The 21,156-nt window shown below is 39.5% G+C and overlaps 1 protein-coding gene and 1 long non-coding RNA gene across 9 annotated transcripts in view; both read left to right on the forward strand.

Annotated features, from left to right (window-relative positions):
* Nucleotides 1–21,156, forward strand: part of LOC127497446 (meprin A subunit beta-like) — a 68,476-nt gene that overhangs the window by 40,449 nt on the left and 6,871 nt on the right. For 4 of the 8 annotated variants that reach the window (XM_051865916.1, XM_051865920.1, XM_051865921.1 and 1 more), the window contains exon 14: nt 14,597–14,705. In XM_051865916.1, the coding sequence (XP_051721876.1) occupies nt 14,597–14,705 (109 nt within the window). Of the gene's footprint in view, nt 1–9,346; nt 9,371–9,473; nt 9,553–9,655; nt 9,774–12,145; nt 12,325–12,485; nt 12,705–12,932; nt 13,089–13,250; nt 13,476–13,573; nt 14,006–14,132; nt 14,307–14,596; nt 14,706–21,156 lie in introns of those variants that run through there. The other 4 variants (XM_051865918.1, XM_051865917.1, XM_051865922.1 and 1 more) reach the window with 3 other exon arrangements.
* Nucleotides 8,458–9,201, forward strand: LOC127497451 (uncharacterized). Its single transcript, XR_007925550.1, has 4 exons — nt 8,458–8,526; nt 8,747–8,814; nt 8,939–8,957; nt 9,162–9,201. It is a non-coding gene; the product is annotated as an uncharacterized LOC127497451 (long non-coding RNA).

Consider the following 21,156-nt stretch of genomic DNA (forward strand, 5'->3'; position numbering starts at 1 on the left):
ACATATGGGATTTAGAACGTTCAGCAACGTCACATAACTGCCAGATTCAAACTGTGCTTTCGCGCTTTGGCTGTCAGACGGACGCGCTCAGCGCTTGTCATATATCACAGCTGTGCAGTGTTTTCAGCCACATAATGTTTCTTTTAAGGTTTCAGACATTTCAATATGCATAAGCACCAGTAAAGCAATACATTTAGAGTTAATAAAACACACACTGATGTCAGACATCAGTGGAAGCAGCAAAAATCCGACTGACAGGACTGCGGTGCAAACTAAGATGGCGGCGCCCATCTCGCGTTGTAGATCAAGATAAAGATCATTTATAAAGGTTTTTAAACGACAAAGCACACTCACTTACACATATTTGAGAATCGAAATATCAGATAGTTGATGACATGGTAAGCAAGTGTGTGAATATTTTAAATAAATAATGAAAAACAAAATAATAGCGATCCATCTGTCATACAGTGTTATTGTGGCTGCGTTCAGCGTATGTACACGCATGACGCGTCACCATGGAAACAATAAGGGCAAACGTTCTAAAATAATGGTCGCCTTAAAAAAAACTCACTCTGGAGGGTCAGCTAGAATATTTTAAACTCAGGCTTGAAAGGGTTAAATCAAAGATTAACTGGATTTTAACATTTGGTGGTATGGTAACTTATGTATTGGTGCCACTGGCACATGCCGTTGGAAGTTGTGGCACATCCTGTGACATACCTGGTTTTGAGAGGCACATGCCACTGGAAGTTGTGGCTTATTCAGATGAATTTTGAGGCATTTGCAGGTGGCACATGCCACTTGAAGTTACAGCACAATAGTGATGTGACAACTGACAGCGGATTTTAGAAGTGTTCAAAATCACTCATTCGTTAGCTCATTCAGTAATCTCAGTATATAGGCCGAGTGCATGACAGTTGAGTGCACTCATCCAAAAAGCACATAAATCATAGGCGGAAATGGAGAACTGCATTTCATGCACTGTTTACCGTAACACAACAAGGTGAAACATAGCCTACATCCTCTGGCGACAGTGGGCGTTTACACACATATGCATCACTTCTTAGCATCGGAAAAAAACTTTTCTGCTGTTGCTTTAAACAAACACCAGAATTCAAGGCAGCGCGCATTTGTCTTAATAGATCAGTTTTAACAGTCAGAATTCAAACATAAACATACCTGTAACACAACAAGGAGAAACATATCCTCTGGCGACAGTGGGCTTTTACACACATATGCATCTAAAAGATAGATTCACCTGTGTTTGCAACGCACATGGTGAGCAAATTGCATCTAAACTCCACAAAGCTCATCAAATACAATCATATTAACTTAACATCTTGTTACACAACATCACTGAACTTTAATCTTAATATTACTTGTGAAATTAACAAGTATTAAGTAAAAATAATAATAATAATAATAATAATAATAATGATAATTTCGCCGGAGCACATTTTACCTACTACCTCTCAACATCGGATAAACTTGTTTGCTGGGAATGGGGGTGTGGTTTCACAGGCAAGCCAAATGACACACTAACAGTCATTAGGTTTCCAAACAATTACAGTTTTTTTCAACTGCTTACACACATTTTTCAAAACTTTGCCTCTTTTTTTCAAAACTTTACACACAAATCCAAGAATTGCACACACAAAATACAAAATGCCTCACATCTCTTGCAAAATGAAGCACTGCATTCAAAATATCACAAACACATCTCAAAAGCAAACATTTGTCTTACGTTGCAAACACATTTGCCATATTATTCTATTTTTGGATATATCATATACACACAGTTATTCAAAACCTAAAGCTCTTCTAGAATACAGTTTGTACAGTATAAAAATCATTGTCTTTGGAATGTCCCCATAAAACACGGGAACCCTGTGTGTGTGTGTGTGTGTGTGTGTGTGTGTGTGTGTGTGCGTGCTTGTTTTTGTAATTTATGAGGACACAAATTTGTATAATTACATGGGTATTACACTGGTATTAAACATGTATTAAAAATGACGTAAACATGAAATATGAGGACATTTCATGAGTCTTCATATTTAAAATAGCTTTAAAAACATACTAAACAATGTTTTATTACAAATGTAAAAACGCAGAATGTTTTCTGTGATGTCTTGTTTTCTTTCACGTCTCAGTTTAGGGGTAGGGGTAGTGTAGGGGGATAGAATGTACAGTTTGTACAGTATAAAAACCATTACGCCTTTAGAATGTTCTCACTAAGATAGCAAAACAAACCTGTGTGTGTGTGTGTGTGTGTGTGTGTGTGTCTGTGTCTGTGTGTGTGTGTGTGTGTCTGTGTGTCATTCTTTCCAATGGGAGCTCAGTATAAGGAAGAACAGAACTGCACTATCTGCATATTTAAATAACTACCTGCAAACTGTCAACCAGTTTAAGCTGTTTTAACTTCAGCCTATAAATGACAAAAACTGGTATGTAGCTTATCCCCTTTTATTCAAGAGCTTTTAATCACATATTTTGTGTAACTGAGATAGAAGTATTTCAGCATTGTTAAAGGGTTAGTTTACCCAAAAATACAATTTGTCATTAATTACTCACCCTCATGTCATTCCAAACCCATAAGACCTTCTTTCATCTTCGGAACAAAAATTAAGATATTTTTAATGAAATCCAAGTTTTTTGGGGGTTTTTTTAATCACCCATAGAAAGCACCGTATTTACCGTCCTTCAATGTCCAGAAAAGTAGTAAAGACATTGTTAAAATAGTCAACATGACTACAGTGGTTCAACCTTAATGTTATGAAGCGAAGAGAATACTTTTTGTCCACAAAAAACAAAAATAACGACTTTATTCAACAATTTCTTCTCTATCCTGTCAGTCTCATACGCAGTTGACGCAGTGAACGCAGTGTTTACGTCCGAACGCCGTCTCGGTATTGGCTGGCTCCTGTGTCTGAAGTGCTGAACTGCATTATGTTGCTTTCTATGGGATCAAAAAAACTCTTGGATTTCATCAAAAAAATCTTAATTTGTGTTCCGAAGATGAAAGAAGGTCTTACGGGCTTGGAGGGTGAGTGATTAATGACAGAAATTAATGTCTCAGTGTAGCACTTCCATTTTCCTTGTAAATTTTAATGCAAATGATAAAATATCATTCATCGTCATTATCAAAACACCATTCATCAAAATCAGGTCTTTCTCTTTACTAAAACACATAAAATAACACTTACAGTTTTTCTCGATTGCTTAAACACTATAACCAGACTTTTGAACTAAAATAACACCATTTATCAAAAAGCACACCCATTTCCCTAAACTATAAACACTATTCTCCTGTTTTGACATGAATCAGATTTGACATGAATCTGTCACTGCAAAACTCTACACACAAATACCTTCATTTCTCATTGCCTACACCATGTTGTCATTTATAAAGCACTAGCATTCAATATTGTTCACTCAAGTCAGCATAGCTTGAGCTCATTTAGCACACAGTTACCCACGTGGAAACACTAAGAGTCAAAATTTATCACACACCAATCAGAACCTTCAATAGAGAGATAAAAGAGCTTGAGTCAGTTAATTCAGTTTTGGAACAATGGATCCAGAGAGACGTGATTGAAAAGGTTGAGGACACCAGAGAGGAGGAGGAGGAGGAAGAGGATGAGCAAGAGCAGTAAGGAGTGGAGGAAGGGGTGAAGGAAGAGGAAGAGGAGGACGAGGACGAGGGGCAAGGAGACAAGGAGTCTCAGATGAAATTCGTGCCACTAGTTGACCATGTCCTTGTCCATGGTATGAACAATGGAGGCTGGGCAATGAGTTCAGCCAAACTTCAGTTGCTTCACCATCGCCTCGATCATAAGAACCTTCAGGGAGGAAAACAGGTAGGTGTACACTGAAAAAAAAATGATACTTTGGACCAACCTAAAAAAATTACTGTAATTTGTTACAGCTAAATTTATTAGTTGTAGTATAAATTTACTATTTATACTATTAAGTATAAATTTACTTTGAACTAAACTAAATAAATTGCTGTAATTTTGTTACAAGCAATTTTATTAAGTTTACTCAAGTTAAATTTCTGATTCAGTACAAAGTATATTTTTAATAATACCTTAACCAATTTATTTTCTTTAGTCAATACAAAACTTTATTTAATGCAAGTCAATATAATAAAATGTTTTGCTCTGCTACAGATTTTACCATGAACAAAAGCTATATATGCTTTAATATAAAAAAGAAAAATTACCAGTAAATGCTTAATTTAGTTGACTTAGTATAAATAAAGACAGGAATATTCTCTTCCAAAGGCCTTAATGTTTATTGTGATGTCATTGTCTTTTTAAAATATACATCACCTTCTCTGTTGTCAAAAAACAAAACAAAAAAACAAAAATAAATAAAAGTCTCAAATGAATTTTGCTGCCAGTTAGGCTAGCCGGTACGCGTTTCACACATCAATGCTTGAGGAAAAAAAAACAGTCTCAATGCATTGTGAAGGAGAGGATCCTCATCTTCCTTGATGACAAACATTGTACATCTCTCAGGATCTGTTTTAGCTTCATCTTTCTGAACAACCTAATAAAAGACAAAGACAAGACATTTTTATTACAAGTTATTTTGGTAAAATCAGTGCCTATATGAAAAATATGTACACAAAGAAATTCTCCCAATCAAATCTCAAAAGGTCTAGTTATAAAAAAAATGTAATGACTTGCAAAGTCCAGCAGATACTTCATATCGGCTCTTCTTCTTTTCTCATAGCAACTTGACTTTATCACAAGTAAAGCATTGGTACAAGTATTATATAATATCTATCTTCAAAAAGTCATAACATGCTGTGACCAAAAATATTAAATAGTTTAATGCATGGACAGATGTATGAGATTTAGGCAAATGTACAAGTATTTTTATATGACCTGAGACCATGTTTATGAGCTTAATGGTTAAAAAAAAATGTGGTTTCGAATTGTTTAAAGCTTAAGTGATTAATGCAAAACTACTTACCAGATACTCCTTGATAAGTTTGTCCACATCTTCCCCAAGGTACACAATAAGGCATTTCAGCAGACACTCCCTTTTTTAATTCACCTCGAGGCTCTAGGTGAGAGCACAAACACACACATATTACATTATTATGCAGTCCAACTTTGCATTTTCACTGATGCAAACAATACACAATGCACACAATTACAGTACATGATGTAGAAGTATTGTCCATTGTTCATGTTAATTAATGTAGTTAATTTATGTTTAACAAATGAAACCTTATTGTAAAGTGTTACCAAATAATCCATCTCTGTGAGTCCATATAATGCAAGTGGATTGGCAGCTTAAAGTTGATACTTCAACAGTGAGATAAGCGAATTGTGAAACCACGAATACCACTCCTCTTTCTCCGCATCACTTCTTGTGTGAGCTTCAGAATGTACTTGTGTCACACTTCACAACAATCTCATTAACCTGTGTATAACCATTGACTGGAAGTGAATGTTATAAACCTAAAAAGCTTAAAATATTTGTTTTTTTCTTACACACACCTGTCGTTTTAGGTCAGAACACATTGATTCATCAACTCGCGTCATGTGAGTTACCATTGTTCACTTTGTGTGGGTTTTTGAAGTGTCAACTTTAAGGGTCCCATACACTTGCATTATATGGAATGACAAAAATGGAATATTTTTCTAAAAATCTTAGTTTGTGTACATCTGAAGAAAGAAAGTCAAATACATCTGAGACAGCATGAGAATGAGTACATGATAAGAGAATTTTCATTTTTGGGAGAAGTCTCCTTTTAAATCCTTTTTCTGCCAAGCAGGAGTGTAGAACTCATTACATACCTTCTCTAAATTGTCTGTTTTTCCTGCCATGGTTAAGAGATTTTGAGCAAAATGTAGTACAACATACAACACACAAATGTCTGAGAACAAATACTTTTAGCATAATTTTTACTCATGCACTTTGTAATATATTAAAGAAACTAACCTCATATTTGCATGTATTGCTTTAGAATCATCATTCATCTCTCCCCATCCGCATAATTACACCAGCAGTTGTCTGTAGTATGATGGTGCAGATGAAAACAACTCTTAATACATAAATCCTTAAGAAATACTTGATATCTTAAAGGGTTAGTTCACCCAAAAATGAAAATAATGTAATTTATTACTCACCCTCATGTCGTTCCACACCTGTAAGACCTTCATTAATCTTCGAAACGCAAATTTTAAGATATTTTTGTTGAAATCCGATGGCTCAGTGAGGCCTGCATAACCAGCAATGACATTTCCTCTCTCAAGATCCATTAATGTACTAAAAACATATTTAAATCAGTTCATGTGAGTACAGTGGTTCAATATTAATATTATAAAGCAACGAGAATATTTTTGGTGCGCCAAAAAAACTAAATAACGACTTATATAGTGATGGCCGATTCATAACGCTCCGAAGCTTCATGAAGCAGTGTTTTGAAATCAGCCATTATTATAGTATAGAGTTTTTGTATTTGATCTGACACAATAAATTCAGTTTTCTGCTATAATGTAAATTAGTAGCTGGAAGTAAAATTAAGTGTTGTTGGTGCCGTATTACGGTGTACTCTACTGTAACTTTTGAGTGCTGTACTCTGTTACAACACATCAAAATTGCCTTACACACAGATAGCGTTTCTGTCTGCTTCCATTTTGTAAAAAGTATGTGTTATAGGCACAGTAATCAGTACTTCCATTTTTGTAGGACACAGAGATGATGGAGTGGAAGAAGCCTGACTAAACATTTCAGTTGATACGTGCCAGGGGTGGATCAGGCATGCAAGAGGATTTTCCCCCCGCTGCTTGGATAGGACCAGTACTGCCTGTGATGTTGACAAGATTCTCTGGCCTGTCCCAGACCAAAGATGTGATGCTGGGGCAGAATATTTTTGTTGTTGTTTGGTGTATTGTACTGTACATTACATTAAGGAATAAAAAAAATGTGCAAATGTATACACATGTTCATCATGTAAAAGTTCCATGAGGGGGAGAACCACAAGCAACATAACTTATTACTGTTTTTTGGTTTTGGTTTTTATAGTATTGTTTTGAATTTATCTCACCAGTGTGTAAGACTATGTTGTAGTTTGTGTGTTTTTGAGGGCTTGTGTGTGATGTCTGAGGGCAAAGTTTGTTTTTTCAGCAAAAGTGAATGGTTTTGAGTGTTGAGCTTCATTTTGACCTGAAAATAGGATGTTTGGGGAATTAGGTGAGACGTTATGGATTTGTGTTTACTGTTTTGAGAATATGAGGCATAGTTTCAAGAAATGCGTTTTAGCAATTCAGAAAAACTGTAATTGACCCTTCGCAAAGACCCGCCCCTTAGTTAATGTTGCTACGTCTGAAAAGTCATGGCGTGCTCACGCCACACATCGTGTTCTCATACAGTGAAAAAATACTAATTGGGTCAGACCCCTAGTCACTTCTTAGGTACCAAATACAGCCATTCCATGTAACAAATACCAGAATATATGTAATAACTAAGAAAAAAAAAAATTGATTGTGTTACAGAAAACAGACTAACAACAATGTTGGAATAATGAGAGAGCTTATTCAATGAAGCAAGTAACAAGCAGGTGAGTATAGCAAGTTCAAGCAATAAATGCAATAATGGTAGGAATACTGACAGTTCTGTTTCGTTGCAGGTGATGGAGGAGGTTATGGATGAAAGCAGCTGAGGCACACACAATTTGGCTGGTGAGTGGAGAGAGATCGGAGTCTGATATGGAAGACGCTGGAGACACAGAGGATCAGGGAGATGCTGGAGACACGGCGGGTCAAGAGATGATGGAGGTAATAGCATACACTGTACAGAGGTAAGTGCTGACAGGTAAGTGAGTCCTTCTTCAAACAAGACCAGACAAAGTGCCAGAGTGAAGTGTGTGCTTAAATGCTGGTTGCAATGATGAGGTGATGATGATCAGGTGCGGGTGATTGCTGAGCGTAAGCAGGTGAGCAGAAGGAGAGATGATGGGAAGTTCAGGGAAGGTGATGGAGATGGTGACTGTGACAGATTGCCTATTCATTGTAAATTAAAAGAGGAGGGAATTGTAAATCCACCCCTTCAACACATTGGTGTAATGATCAACAGAACTCACATGGGCACTGCCATTGATACACGTTGAAGAAAAAGTTACTGTTTAAAGTTTCCGCCTTTGAACGCGTGTGATAAAGATCTATTACAGACCTGACTTTAAATATTGTAAATATTGACTCGTGGTGATCACATGTTAAAGCCAAGTGTAAACACAGCATGTTGAAGTTTCAATAAGTGCTTAAATAAATGAAAAACAACCCACACAAAAAATGCACCTGATGGGAACTATGCCACCTTTAAATTTGCATCTATATCCTCACCTCTTCTCTCCTTACTGCAACCAACCCGTGACATTAGCCTAAGGGCCTACCTGCATATGTAAATAACTTGTCAAACTTCAAGAGAATCTCACTTGGTTATTACCTGCCAAGCTCGGTGGTCAAGCAGTTATATGTTTTAACTTCAGCCGTTAATGACTGAAAACTGGTATGTATCCCCTTTTCTTCAAGAGTTTTTAATCACATATTTTAATTTTCTTAAATGTAACTGTGATATTAGTATTTCAGCATTAAAATACTATTATTATTAAAAAATATTATATAAATACTATTAAAAAATTTCTCAGTGTATCCCTTCCGTTTTGCTTGAAAATTTTAATGCAAATGATAAAACATCATTCATAAAATGTGATCATTATGATTCCCAGTAAAAATGCAGTTATGTGCTTTTCTTCTGCTGAGTTTGGCTGTGGCTTTTTGTCTTGCATCACCAATGGTAAGTTGGATAGTAGAAAGCTTATGTTATATACATTGTCATTGTAAAGGTGATATACAGCTGTTGATTTTTAAATGTATTTTTCTTAATGTCTGAATATTGCTTTCATATCTCATGTTCTCAGCCCCCACTAGATATAAATGGTAAGTACAGCACAGTCACTGACATTAATATGTTGTAAATTTATTGGAATGTTTTCAGCGTGCAAGATGTTTTTGATTATTGTCATCACTGTGAGAATATGTGATGGCTCATTTTTTTGTCATTTTACTTTCTGGCTGTTTCACTAAAATTACATTTTTGTCTGCTACTGTCTTTTTCTTTTCTTCATGATATTTTATTTAAAGGCACTGAGAAATGGAAGGACATACCAGATATAAATAAAGGTAAAAACCAAAATTTTATTTGAAGAACTCAAGTATGTTTATATAAGCAGTAAGCTAACATATCTGTTTTTGTTTGTAAATGTCTATGTCTGTTTTATTCAAGCATATTAACTGTAAACAACACTGTTGTTGTATTAGGTCTAAATCTCAAAGAAGGAGATATCATGGTGGTGAGTTCTGTTCAAAGACCTTCTAAAAGTAGAATATTGGATAATTCAACAATCAGTCAATATAATATTCTCAGGATACTTAAAATAATCATCTGCTTTAAAGTCTAATCAAAAGAGCGCCATTCTTGGGAATAAGTACCGGTGGGATATTCCCGTCCCATATACGCTGAGTGTGAATCTTAGTAAGAAAACATTAATTATTCATGCATTTTATCAAATCAAATTTGAAATATTTAAATTACCTTTAATATTGTTTTCGATTATTGTTTCTGATTGTGGTTATAGGTATGAACTATAAAGGAGTCATTTTGAGAGCCTTTGAGCAGTTCAGACTGAAATCATGTATTGACTTTAAACCCAGAGCAGCAGAAAATTTTTACATCTCTGTGGAGAGTCGTGAAGGGTACAGTATGGTTCCAGTTAGTTATGCACAATATCATACATAGTAGAATATAGTCTAAACTGTGCTACATTGAATGTGTAGTATAAAACATTCATGAGTTTATAAACTCCTATACACTACCAGTCAAAATTTTGGAGAACCTGACTACTCCTTGTAAAGACTTTTGCCACAATATTTAGAAAAATATACATTTTATGGAAGTATCAGGTTTTCTTGGACCCAAAAGCAGACAGATGCTTAACTTAGACATTATAAGAAACTCAAACAGAAGACTGGGGTGACTGGGGCCAACTCTAAGATGGGTAAATCAAAAGAGGTATCAGACAGGCGAGGGTTATACTGCCTTCACGTGCTATCGGAAGTTTGATAATTCCCACTTTTGCAGTTGTGATTATGAGCTCATCACATTCAAGTTTTAAAATGGGAGGGTATTTATGTGCAATTTTTATCTAGGAAACTCGTATTTACGATCATTCCAAAGAGCATGTGAAAGCAGCATTTGACCGGAGAGACAGTCCATATAATGACCAGATCCAGATGGGAGAGGAGTTAGATAGGCGAGAAGGTCATTGCCATGAGGATACCTGCATAAACTCTTAGGAGAAAAGGTTCTTTATATAGAGTCTTAAAGGGTTCTGTCAGGCTCTTCATACAGAAACTTTTAGGGATTATAAAATAATTTAGTTGTAATTATTTAAAGGGTTATTTCACCTAAAAATTATATCATCATTTACTCACCCTTATGTCGTTCCAAACCCTGAAAGACTTTTGTTCATCGAACACAAATGAAGATATTTTTAATGAAATATCTTTCTCTCCATTGGCAGCCTATGCAACTACCACTTTGACGCTACAAAAAGTTCATAAAGAGATCATAAAACTAATCCATATGAGCTGAGCAGTTTATTTCAAATTGTTTTGAAGAGACTCGATTGCTTTATAACAGATTGAATTTAGGCTTTTATTTACAGATGAACATTGATCAGTGAACATAAACAGAAGCTCAACCGTACTTGATTTAACACACGAGAATGAACTTCATTGATTCTTGCACGTCAAGCAAACATGCTTGAGCTTCCACAACCGATGTATAAGTTGATGAATGTTTATATGTGAATAAAAGCTTAAATCTGTTCATCATATAAAGCGATCGTGTCTCTTTGACTAAAACGCTCTATTCATTTTGATTATTTTTATGATATCTTTATGAACTTTTTGAAATGTCAATGTGGTAGTTGCATAGACTGAAGGGACAGAAATATCTCAGATTTTATATTTTATATTTGTATATTTTTGTTTTAAAGATGAACAAAAGACTTACAGGTGTAGAACGACATGAGGGTGAGTAAATGATGACAGTAGTGAATGTTCATGATTAGTTCATGTTATCTAATGCATTAACTAATGTTAACTACTTGAGCTGTTAACATGAATAGATGCATTAATATATGCATGAGTTAACGTTAACAAAGATTAACTAATGCTGAACAGAGGTGTTGTTCATGGTTAGTTAATGTTAACTAATACAACCTTATTGTAAAGTGTTACCAAGAAAGGAATACTTTTATTCAGCAAAGATGCAATAAATTGATCAAAAGTGACAATAAAAACATTTATAATGTTACAAAAGCTTTTAATGTCAGATTAATGTTGAACAAAGAATTTATGAATTATCAAACTGTTTTCAACATAATCATAATAAATGTTTTTGTGCAGCAAATCAGCATATTAAAATTATTTCTGAAGGATCACTGGAGTAATGATGCTGAAAATTCATCCTTGCCAGCACAGGAATAAATTCAGTTTTAAAATACACTCAAATAGAAAACAGTTATTTTAAATTGTAAAAATATTTCACAATATTTCAGTTTTTGCTGTACTTTGGATCAAATAAATGTAGCCTTGGTGAGCAGAAGAGAGTTCTCCTAAAAACATTTAAAAAAATCTTACCGATCTAAAACTTTTGAATGGTGGTGTATATAAACATTTAACATTGTTTGGTCAATAAGTGTTATTTGATAGTTTTGGATACTTTTTTGTGAAGATTATCATTTTATTTCTAGGCCGGTTTCACAGGCAGGGCTTAGCCTAAGCCAGGATTAGGCCTTAGTTTAATTAGGATTTTTAAGTAGCTTTTATAAACGTACACTAGAAGAAATCATTTGGTGTTCATCTTGAGACAAAACAATGACACTGACATATTTTAAGAGATGCCAGTACAAGTTGCTTTCAGTTAAAACAGCTCAAACATGCATTTTAGTCTAAGACTATCTTAAGCCTTGTCTGTGAAATCGGGGGCTAGTGTTATTAACATTACATTATTGTAACTATGTGCGACGTGAATGTGCTGTTATCTCTCACTTATTTTGCAGGTGTTGGTCATATGTTGGGCGCACATCTTCTGGAGGTCAGACTCTTTCCATTGGAGATGGCTGTGGAACAAAAGCCGTTGTTGAGCATGAGTTTCTCCATGCACTAGGATTTTGGCATGAGCAGTCAAGATATGACAGAGATGATTATGTGACCATCAAATTTGAAAACATCATAAAAGGTAGCCCTGCACTTTTATTATTTTTAAGGAAAAGAGTAAAACAGTTAAATACAGACATACACTGACATACTGTTTGCAGTGCCCATTTAACTAATCAGCTCTTAAGTAAGCCATTCTGTATAAACAATCACCTTAATAACTCAACTGGTCTTTATTTTCAGGGAAGGAGAGCAATTTCAATAAATACAGTGAGAATGTGACCACCACCCAAGGCACCCCATATGACTATTACTCTGTGATGCATTATGATAAAAATGCCTTCAGTAACGGTAATGGATCCACGATCATCACCAAGCGTCCTGAGTTCCAGGATGTGATTGGTCAACGAATGGACATCAGTGAATATGATGCGATTGAGCTCAACAAACTCTATAAATGCAGTGAGTATTTTAAACATATTGTTTTCATTTGGGCTTTTATAGATTTTATAGTTTTATAGTTTATGTGGATTCTATGTAAGTTTAAAATGTTGCAGTTTTTTGGTTGTTTAATATTTCAATAGGACTTAAAGCCTGATGTAAGGGAGACCAGGGAAAACATGTCATGAAGGGAAGTTGGAGGAAGTAAGGAAATGATTTTGCCTCAGTGTTTGTCCGTTTGCATTACAGATTCCTCCATCTCTTTTCTTGACCACTGCAGTTTTGATGATGAATCTCTGTGTCAGATGAGCGTCTGTTCTGCTGCTGATTATGGCTGGCAGAGAGTGAAGTCAGTGAGTGGCATCAGTGTGACTGACCACACCTACTTGGGCAAAGAACAGAATGGTGAGATCTGTTAGTCAGTCAGTCAGTCAATGGAAAGTGTCTGTTTTGACATCACAGGAAGAGATTTACTTTTTTAATTGCCCAAAAAGAAATGCTTCACTTTCATCCACAGTTGCAGTCACTGTATCGCCCAGTCTCACACAACTACCTGTTTTCATACAGGGACGTCTTTTTTCATGCACTTCAGCACTGAGGGCAGAAATGAAGGGGACACAGCCAGAATGGAAAGCAAGACAATGACCCCTAAAAGAGACTGCAGTGTCCAGTGTCTGCAGTTCTACTACTATCACAGTGGTAATGAGTCTGACCAGCTCAACATCTGGATCCGAGAGTACCAGAATGAAGCAGACAACAAAGGAACTCTCAGACTTATGGATCAGATCACAGGTCTGTCTCTTCCTCAAGTACTACATATTACAAAACATATAGGTCTGTTTTTCAAGATGTTCCTAAGATGTTTAATGTTACTGATTAATTTCTTGCAGAACTCCCTGGTAATTACTGGAAGCTGCATCACGTGTCACTGAATGCAAATAAAACCTTCCAAGTTGTATTTGAAGCCCGTAAAGGAGCTGGAAACTCCAGTGGAGGCTTTTCACTGGATGATATCAATATTTCAGAGACTGAGTGTCCCCACACATGGCAGATAAGGAACTTTTCAATAATGGAATATTCAATACATTACAGTCCATTGTATTACTCTAGTGATGGCTATCGCTTTCAGGCTGCATTAGTAGTGTATCAGAGTTTTCTTGGCATGTATGTTCGTCTGGTATCTGGTGCATATGATGACCAGTTGCAATGGCCTTGTCCATGGAGACAAATAACCTTCCAGATGCTTGACCAGAATCCACACATACAGAAGCGCATGTCCTCTGAACAAAGCATCACCACTGACCCTACTTTGATTTCTTCCAGTGAGAATCCTATTATTTTTCTCTCACATCACATGTTTTTATGCAGAATTTTATTTAGCTAAAGATCAAATACATTGTTATCTCTACCTTTAATTGGTTTTTTAAAAGACATATTTTGTTGTAACAGATGGCAGATATTACTGGGACAATCCTCGAAAAAATGGAGCTCGAGTCACCATTGGCAATGAGACCGTATATGTGGGTCTTTTTTCGGTCTATACATATGCCATTATGAAAGATGATCTGATCAGAAGAGAGTTCATCAAGGGTGGTGACATCATATTTCTCTTCAACATGCAAGGTAGGTTTTGTGAAGTAACCTCAGAAAAACCCTGTTTTAAGTACAAAATGGGCAGAATAATGGCCGGTTCACATAGAACACTTTTTTTTTTTTTTAATGGAAACGTGCTAGACAAATGTCTGTGACCGCTCTGTCTCGTTGCTTTTTCCACATCTCACACATTAATGCCACGCTATGTGAAATTCAACTTCCTAAAATTGGTCATGGAACACTGTATTTTTTCCATTCCTTTTACGTTCTGAGAACATTTAGCTAAATGTTGTCTACTAATCCTGAATACTTTTTCATAGATATCTCAGGGCTACTTCAGAATCACTCTCTACCCTGCTCTAAAGTGACAGTGAAGAATTTCAACATTTCTCCTGATGCGAGTGCCCGGCAGGGACCATGTGCTACAAGGTGAATATCCTTTTAACCTCTGTTGTGTTAAAGCATAAAAATTATTATTGTTTTATAAATGTATTCAAAATTGTATTTATTCAAAAATATTTTTCTAAAAATGTACTTTAAAAACAAACACTATATTTGAGTCAGTACTAAAATAATCCCTAACCTAATTAAATTTGTTGTTATTCCTTAATCTCTTATTTTTAAGTGTTAAAAAAAGTCAGTAACACTTTATTTTACAGTGTCATTGTTACACGTTACATTACTGTAGTAATAACTATTAATTATGCATAATTACATGCAATTAACCCTAAACCAAACCCTCATCCTAACCTCAACGCTTTAGTAAGTACATGTAATTAATTATTATTACTCAGTACTTAAATATATAATTACACTGTAATACTGACAGGAACTGATAGGAAAATGTAGGATTTAACCTGAACATGTAGATAATCACTAGCTTTCAACATTATCAGTTATAAAATGATTCCTAAATCCTTTAATGCAGGCAAAGTGACATGTTTAAATAGAATGGAACAACATACTGTATAGAAACAAACGTTAACAGTTCATGCACTGATGTGCAGAAGAGGCAGAGTAAAAGCCTTTCTCCAAGATCAACAGTTAACTTTCCTTCTTGTCCATCTCATTTTTAATGTAAGAGTGGGCACAGCCATTTGTAAATTGAATGTTTGGCTTCTGGTGTCATCTGCTTCCAGTTATTTTTAGATGTACAAAACACTTTTTTTTTTTTTTTTGCAAACTTGTATTTCTTACCATATTATTTTAATGTATTGTTGAAATTATAAACACACTGGTTTGTTACTTCACTGCACTTTGTTATTCTTCTAGTTATTTACCTATAGCGGCAGTACCGCCGCTCCCTATACGCAGAGTACGCAGTTTGCGTAGGGCACCAACTCCCAGGGGGGGGCACCACCTTTGCTCAAAAAAAAAAAAAGTCAAAATATATAAATAAACTAATATTCTGTAGGTAATATAGTAATATTACTATTTTATAGTAATATTAACTTAAAAATAAATGTAAACAGAAACATAGAAACACGCAACACGCCATTCCCTCTTCGCCCCGCCCCCACCTCACACTGACAACAGCAGTCTGGCGCTGAGAAGCGAAAAAGTAAAGAAAACAAGATTAATCATGTGCATCATTTTTAGGTATGTTCACAAACATGAGGAACTTTTTATTTATGACTATTGTAGTTAAGGGGTGAGATTAATTAAACATGTTTAACGACGTTAAGGATTTGACCACCACCAACGCATATCTCTGATTTGATACTAATGCAATTTTTTCATCGCTATAATTCAATATTTTATTTTATAATTCAATATTTTAATGTGCTAGGTATTGGATTTTGAACCATGGTAAAGATATTTGTAGCCAGATTTCCCGATTCCTCAATTCATTTTGAGTGCTCGATTTCACCAAAATATTAAATAAAAAGTAAAATCATAATTAGATCGTTTTCTAAGGCTTCACGATATATTAAACAATTTAAAAGATGATAATATAGCATAACAGAGTGCTATCATATATAAACCTACTCTAACACAGGAGAATACTTGTTCCCTTGCGATACTACACGAGTACTGCGTCGTTCGTCTTATTAATTAATATTGATTATTGATAAGACAAGACGCTATAGGAAAAACTCCTTTTTCTCCGATTCTGAAGCCTTTATATAATCACGCAGCGTGAACTGCACGGCCATTGGTTCGTGAAGTTAATGAAAACGAACCAATGACGGCATGGAACGCGCAAGCCAATGGTGAGCGAGCCCGCTCGAGCCCGCCAAAAGGGGCGGGATCTCGGGCTATATAAGTGGCCATCTCACCATGGCAAATCGATTCATTCTCCTTCAGCGACACAGATATCATCTCTTCGCTTGATCTACGAGACTTGAAGCCGCCTTCATCTGCAAGCAGCTGGATTCACCGCTGATTAACTCACCGCTCTGCAGCAGTTTGATCAGCTCGCCTCCCTGCTCGCCACTCTCTTCTGCTCGCTGCTCTCAAGCAGTTCGCCGCTCTCTAGTAGCCTCCGCCTCGAGCAGCCTGCAGCTCTCGCCGTTTTCAGCTGGCCACTCAGATCGCCGCTCTCGTGCTACACTGATCGCCCGCTGCTTCGCAGCAGCCAGATCAGCTCGCCGCTCTCAAGCAGCTCTGTTCACACGCCGCTTCCTAGCAGCCTGGTCAGAGCTTCGCCCCCAAGCCGCCTGCAGTTCGTGCGAGTGCATTACAGTGTATCCTTTGCAACACTGTTGCTTCTAAAAGAGCTTTTTCTAAAGAGCAAATTTCTGCAACGTTGATACAAATGTCACGCCACGATTGTGGCACGTGCAGAGCCCCTCTGCACGCTGATGACGGGCACAGTGAGTGCGTGCGATGTCTGGGCAAGTCCCACGCAGAAGCCACGCTCACTGAATCGACCTACTCTCATTGTGAGGGTATGAGTCTTGCCCCTTTTGCTCGCGGATAGCGTTCTTCTCAGAATGCGACTCCGCCCCTCGCGCCCTCCCGTTTTCTTCCTCCCAGGAGCCGGTGAGGAAAAAACAGCGGGGCAGAGGATCCCAGCGCTCGGATGAGAGTGAGCTCACGTCGGTTCAGGTCCCGCGTGCCTCACTCTCTCCACATGAAAAGGTTTCCCCCGTCATTTTCTCTCGCCCGGACCAATGCCCCTCTGCCATCGCGAGCGACTTGGTCTCGTTCGGGGGATCTAATGATGAACCACAGGTTGACAGCATGTCCTTGGCGGCTTTGGATGCCGAGGAGTGGTCGGGCTCGCTTCCTGACCCCGCCCCCTTGCCGTCTTTGGAGCCGATTGACACCAGGGCTTCAATCGACTCGGAGCTCACCCGTGTGCTGTCCAAAGCAGTCGAGCAGCTCGGTCTGAAGTGGTCTGCGCCTGAGGAACCCACACGCAGCCGCTTAGACGAGTGGAACCTGCCTGGATGTCGACAAGCACCTCCTCAGCGGTCAGCGCCCTTCTTTCCAGAGGTGCATGACGAGCTCACTAAGTCATGGCGCGCTCCCTACTCTACCCGCCTGCATCCTTCTGCCTCTCACACTCTCACCTCTGCTGACGGCGCCGGGCAGAAAGGAAATGAAAAGCTGCCTCCCTTGGATGAAGCTGTGGCCACACACCTGTGCCCGCTCGCTGCCATTGGATGGAAGACGAAGGCCACCCACCCATCCAAGCCCTGCCATACCACCTCGGCCCTCGCTGGATGGGCATACACCTCGGCCGGTCAGGCAGCTTCAGTGTTACGCTCCATGGCTGTACTCCAGGTGTACCAGGCGAAGCTCCTCAGGGACCTGGATGAGGCTGGGCATGACTCAGCCACCTTCAAAGAGCTGCGTAGTGCCACGGACTTGGCCCTATGCGCCACGAAGACCACGGCTCAGGCTATTGGGCATTCGATGGCCAGCCTGGTGGTGCTGGAGCGCCACTTATGGCTCAACCTGACTGAGATCAAGGACGCGGATAAGGCCGTCTTCCTTGACTCGCCAGTTTCCCCCACTGGTCTCTTTGGGCCCGCCATCGATGGTTTCGCCGAGTGCTTCACAGTGGCACAAAGTCGTCCCATGCGACACAAAGTCGGCCATGCGACACTTTTTGCCAAAACACTCCAGCTCCTCTGCTTCGAGCCGCCCTAGGTCAGCGCCAGTTCAACAGCAGCCGCCCAAAGACAAGCCTGTGCCACATTCTGAGCACAGACGGCGCTCACGCTCTGCTAGGCACCACCCTCCTCCGGTGCAACAGGGACCCCGGCCCAAGATAGCGTTGGACCCTGCGCCTCAGAAGTCGGCCTGATGTCCAAGAGAGGAAGAGGAGGAGGCTAAGTCCCGCCGCAGCCAGACCACCCTCCAAAATGCCTCGCCCAGTTTTCCTGTCACCCCGTTCAGTTCCGGGTGTTCAAGAAAAAGTGTTTGTTGCCTGCACAGAGCCTGTTCAAACGCCCTGGCAGTGCACCGCTGTGATAGCGGACATAAAAAACAAACATACTCAAAAAGAGAGCAAATTTCCTCTTCCACCCGATACACGCACCACAGTCCCTCACAGCGACTTAGTGCTAGAACCAATTCAGCCCCTCGCCACACGGGCCGAGGCCTGGCAGGCCATCCCCGGAGTGTCAGCTTGGGTTCTGAACATAATAAAGCGAGGTTATGTACTCCAATTCGCTCAAAGGGCCCCGTTTTTCAACGGCGTGGTCCAAACCTCTGTGGAAAGCAAGGAGGCACATGTCCTGCATTCCAAGGTAAACACCATGCTGGCGAAATGCTGGTTCCTCCAGCACAGAGCGAGTCAGGTTTTTACAGCAGGTACTTCCTCATCCCCAAAAAGGATGGCGGTCTCAAACCCATTCTCAATCTCAGACATCTGAACAGGGCCCTGATAAAGCTCTCATTCAGAATGATCACTTTGAAGCAGGTCTTCCCGCAAATACGCCCGGAAGACTGGTTCTTTACACTGGATCTGAAAGATGCTTATTTTCACATCCAGATAGCCCCCCATCACAGGCAATTCTTGAGATTCGCCTTCCAAGGGATGGCATATCAATACACGGTCCTTTCATTCGGGCTATCTCTGGCTCCCCGCACTTTTACGAAGTGCATGTATGCGGCTCTCTCCCCATTGAGACAGATGGGTATGCGCATACTGAACTACCTCGATGACTGGCTCGTTCTGGCCCAGTCGGAGGCGGAGCTAGTATCCCACAGATCCATCATCCTCAACCACTTAGAGTGCTTGGGGCTCAGGGTCAATTTTACAAAGAGCTCGTTATCTCCCAGCCAACGAGTGTCGTTCCTGGGGATAATTTTAGACTCGAGCCAATTGAGGGCCACAGTCACTCCAGAGCGTTCTCTGGCCATCCAGCAGCTCCTACAAACCTTTACGCCCGGGGCTTCTCTGCCACTCAGAACGTTTCAGAGGATGCTAGGTCTGATGAGTTCAGCATCTCCGGCTCTGCAGCTGGGCTTGCTTCACATGCGCCCTCTGCAGCTCTGGCTGAAACCACGGGTCCCGCCCCTAGCCTGGCAACATGGTCGTTGCTCGCTCAAGGTGAACCAGGCGTGTGTCACAACCCTGGCCCCTTGGACGAACCCTTGCTGGTTCAAGCACGGCGTGGCAATTGGAGCGATAGACAAGAGGGCCGTCAGGCCTTTGGTGCTTGGAACGACCTGCAAGCTGCATATCAACCGCCTGGAAATGATGGCAGTATATCGAGCTCTCCAGGTTTTCCTTCCTTTTCCTGGTGGGACACCACGTCCTGGTCAGATCAGACAACATGACGGTGGTGTCCTTCATAAATCACCAGGGCGTCCTCTCTTCAAAGCCCCTCTTCACTCTAGCGAAAACCATTCTAGAGTGGGCCCAGTGCAACCTGCTCTCGTTGAGAGCAGCACACATACAGGGCGTGCTGAACACAGGGGCAGGCGTGTTGTCACGGAGCAACCTTCCCTCAGAGGAGTGGTCACTCCACCCCCGCTCAGTCCAGAGAATTTGGGACCTCTTCGGGAAGGCAGAGGTCGATCTCTTATACCTTATATCTCAGAAGACAATCATCACTGCCCAATATATTTCTCAAAAGCCAGGGACGCGCTGGCCCACAACTGGCCCAGCCTCCTCCTTTATGCTTTTCCCCCAATCGCGCTGATTCCCCAAGTAATCAGACGAATCAGGGAAGGTGCTCACAAAGTCCTCCTGGTGGCTCCTCTTTGGAGGACCCAACCATGGTTCTCGGAGCTATCTTGGCTATCGCCCCTGGAGCCATGGCCAATCCCTCTGAGACAGGACCTCCTCTCCCAAGTGAGAGGGACAATATGGCACCCCAGACCCGAGCTGTGGGACCTTCATGTGTGATTTCTCAATGGGAGCCTGCAAGCCTCCCTGAGATTGTCTTAAACACTATCTCTCAGGCCAGAGCTCCATCTACAAGATGTCTAATCATGATTAGTATCGAATCATGATTCGGATCGCGTGTCAAACCGCCAAACTGCTGAAATCACGTGACTTTGGCGCTCCGAATCGCTGATTCAACACGCTGATTCATAATGCTCCGAAGCTTCCTGAAGCAGTGTTTTGATATCGGCCATCACTATATAAGTCGTTATTTTGTTTTTTTTGGCGCACCAAAAATATTCTCGTCGCTTTATAATATTAATATTGAACCACTGTACTCACATGAACTGATTTAAATATGTTTTTAGTACATTAATGGATCTTGAGAGAGGAAATGTCATTGCTGGCTATGGAGGCCTCACTGAGCCATCGGATTTCAACAAAAATATCTTAATTTGTGTTCCGAAGATTAACGAAGGTCTTATGGGTGTGGAACGGCATGAGGGTGAGTAATAAATGACAGAATTTTCTTTTTTGGGTGAACTAACCCTTTAAGTCATTTTAAAGACTGTTGTTTGCTTAGATCTATTT

The sequence above is a fragment of the Ctenopharyngodon idella genome, chromosome 16 (assembly GCF_019924925.1).
Source record: "Ctenopharyngodon idella isolate HZGC_01 chromosome 16, HZGC01, whole genome shotgun sequence".
Taxonomy (NCBI): Eukaryota; Metazoa; Chordata; class Actinopteri; order Cypriniformes; family Xenocyprididae; genus Ctenopharyngodon; species Ctenopharyngodon idella.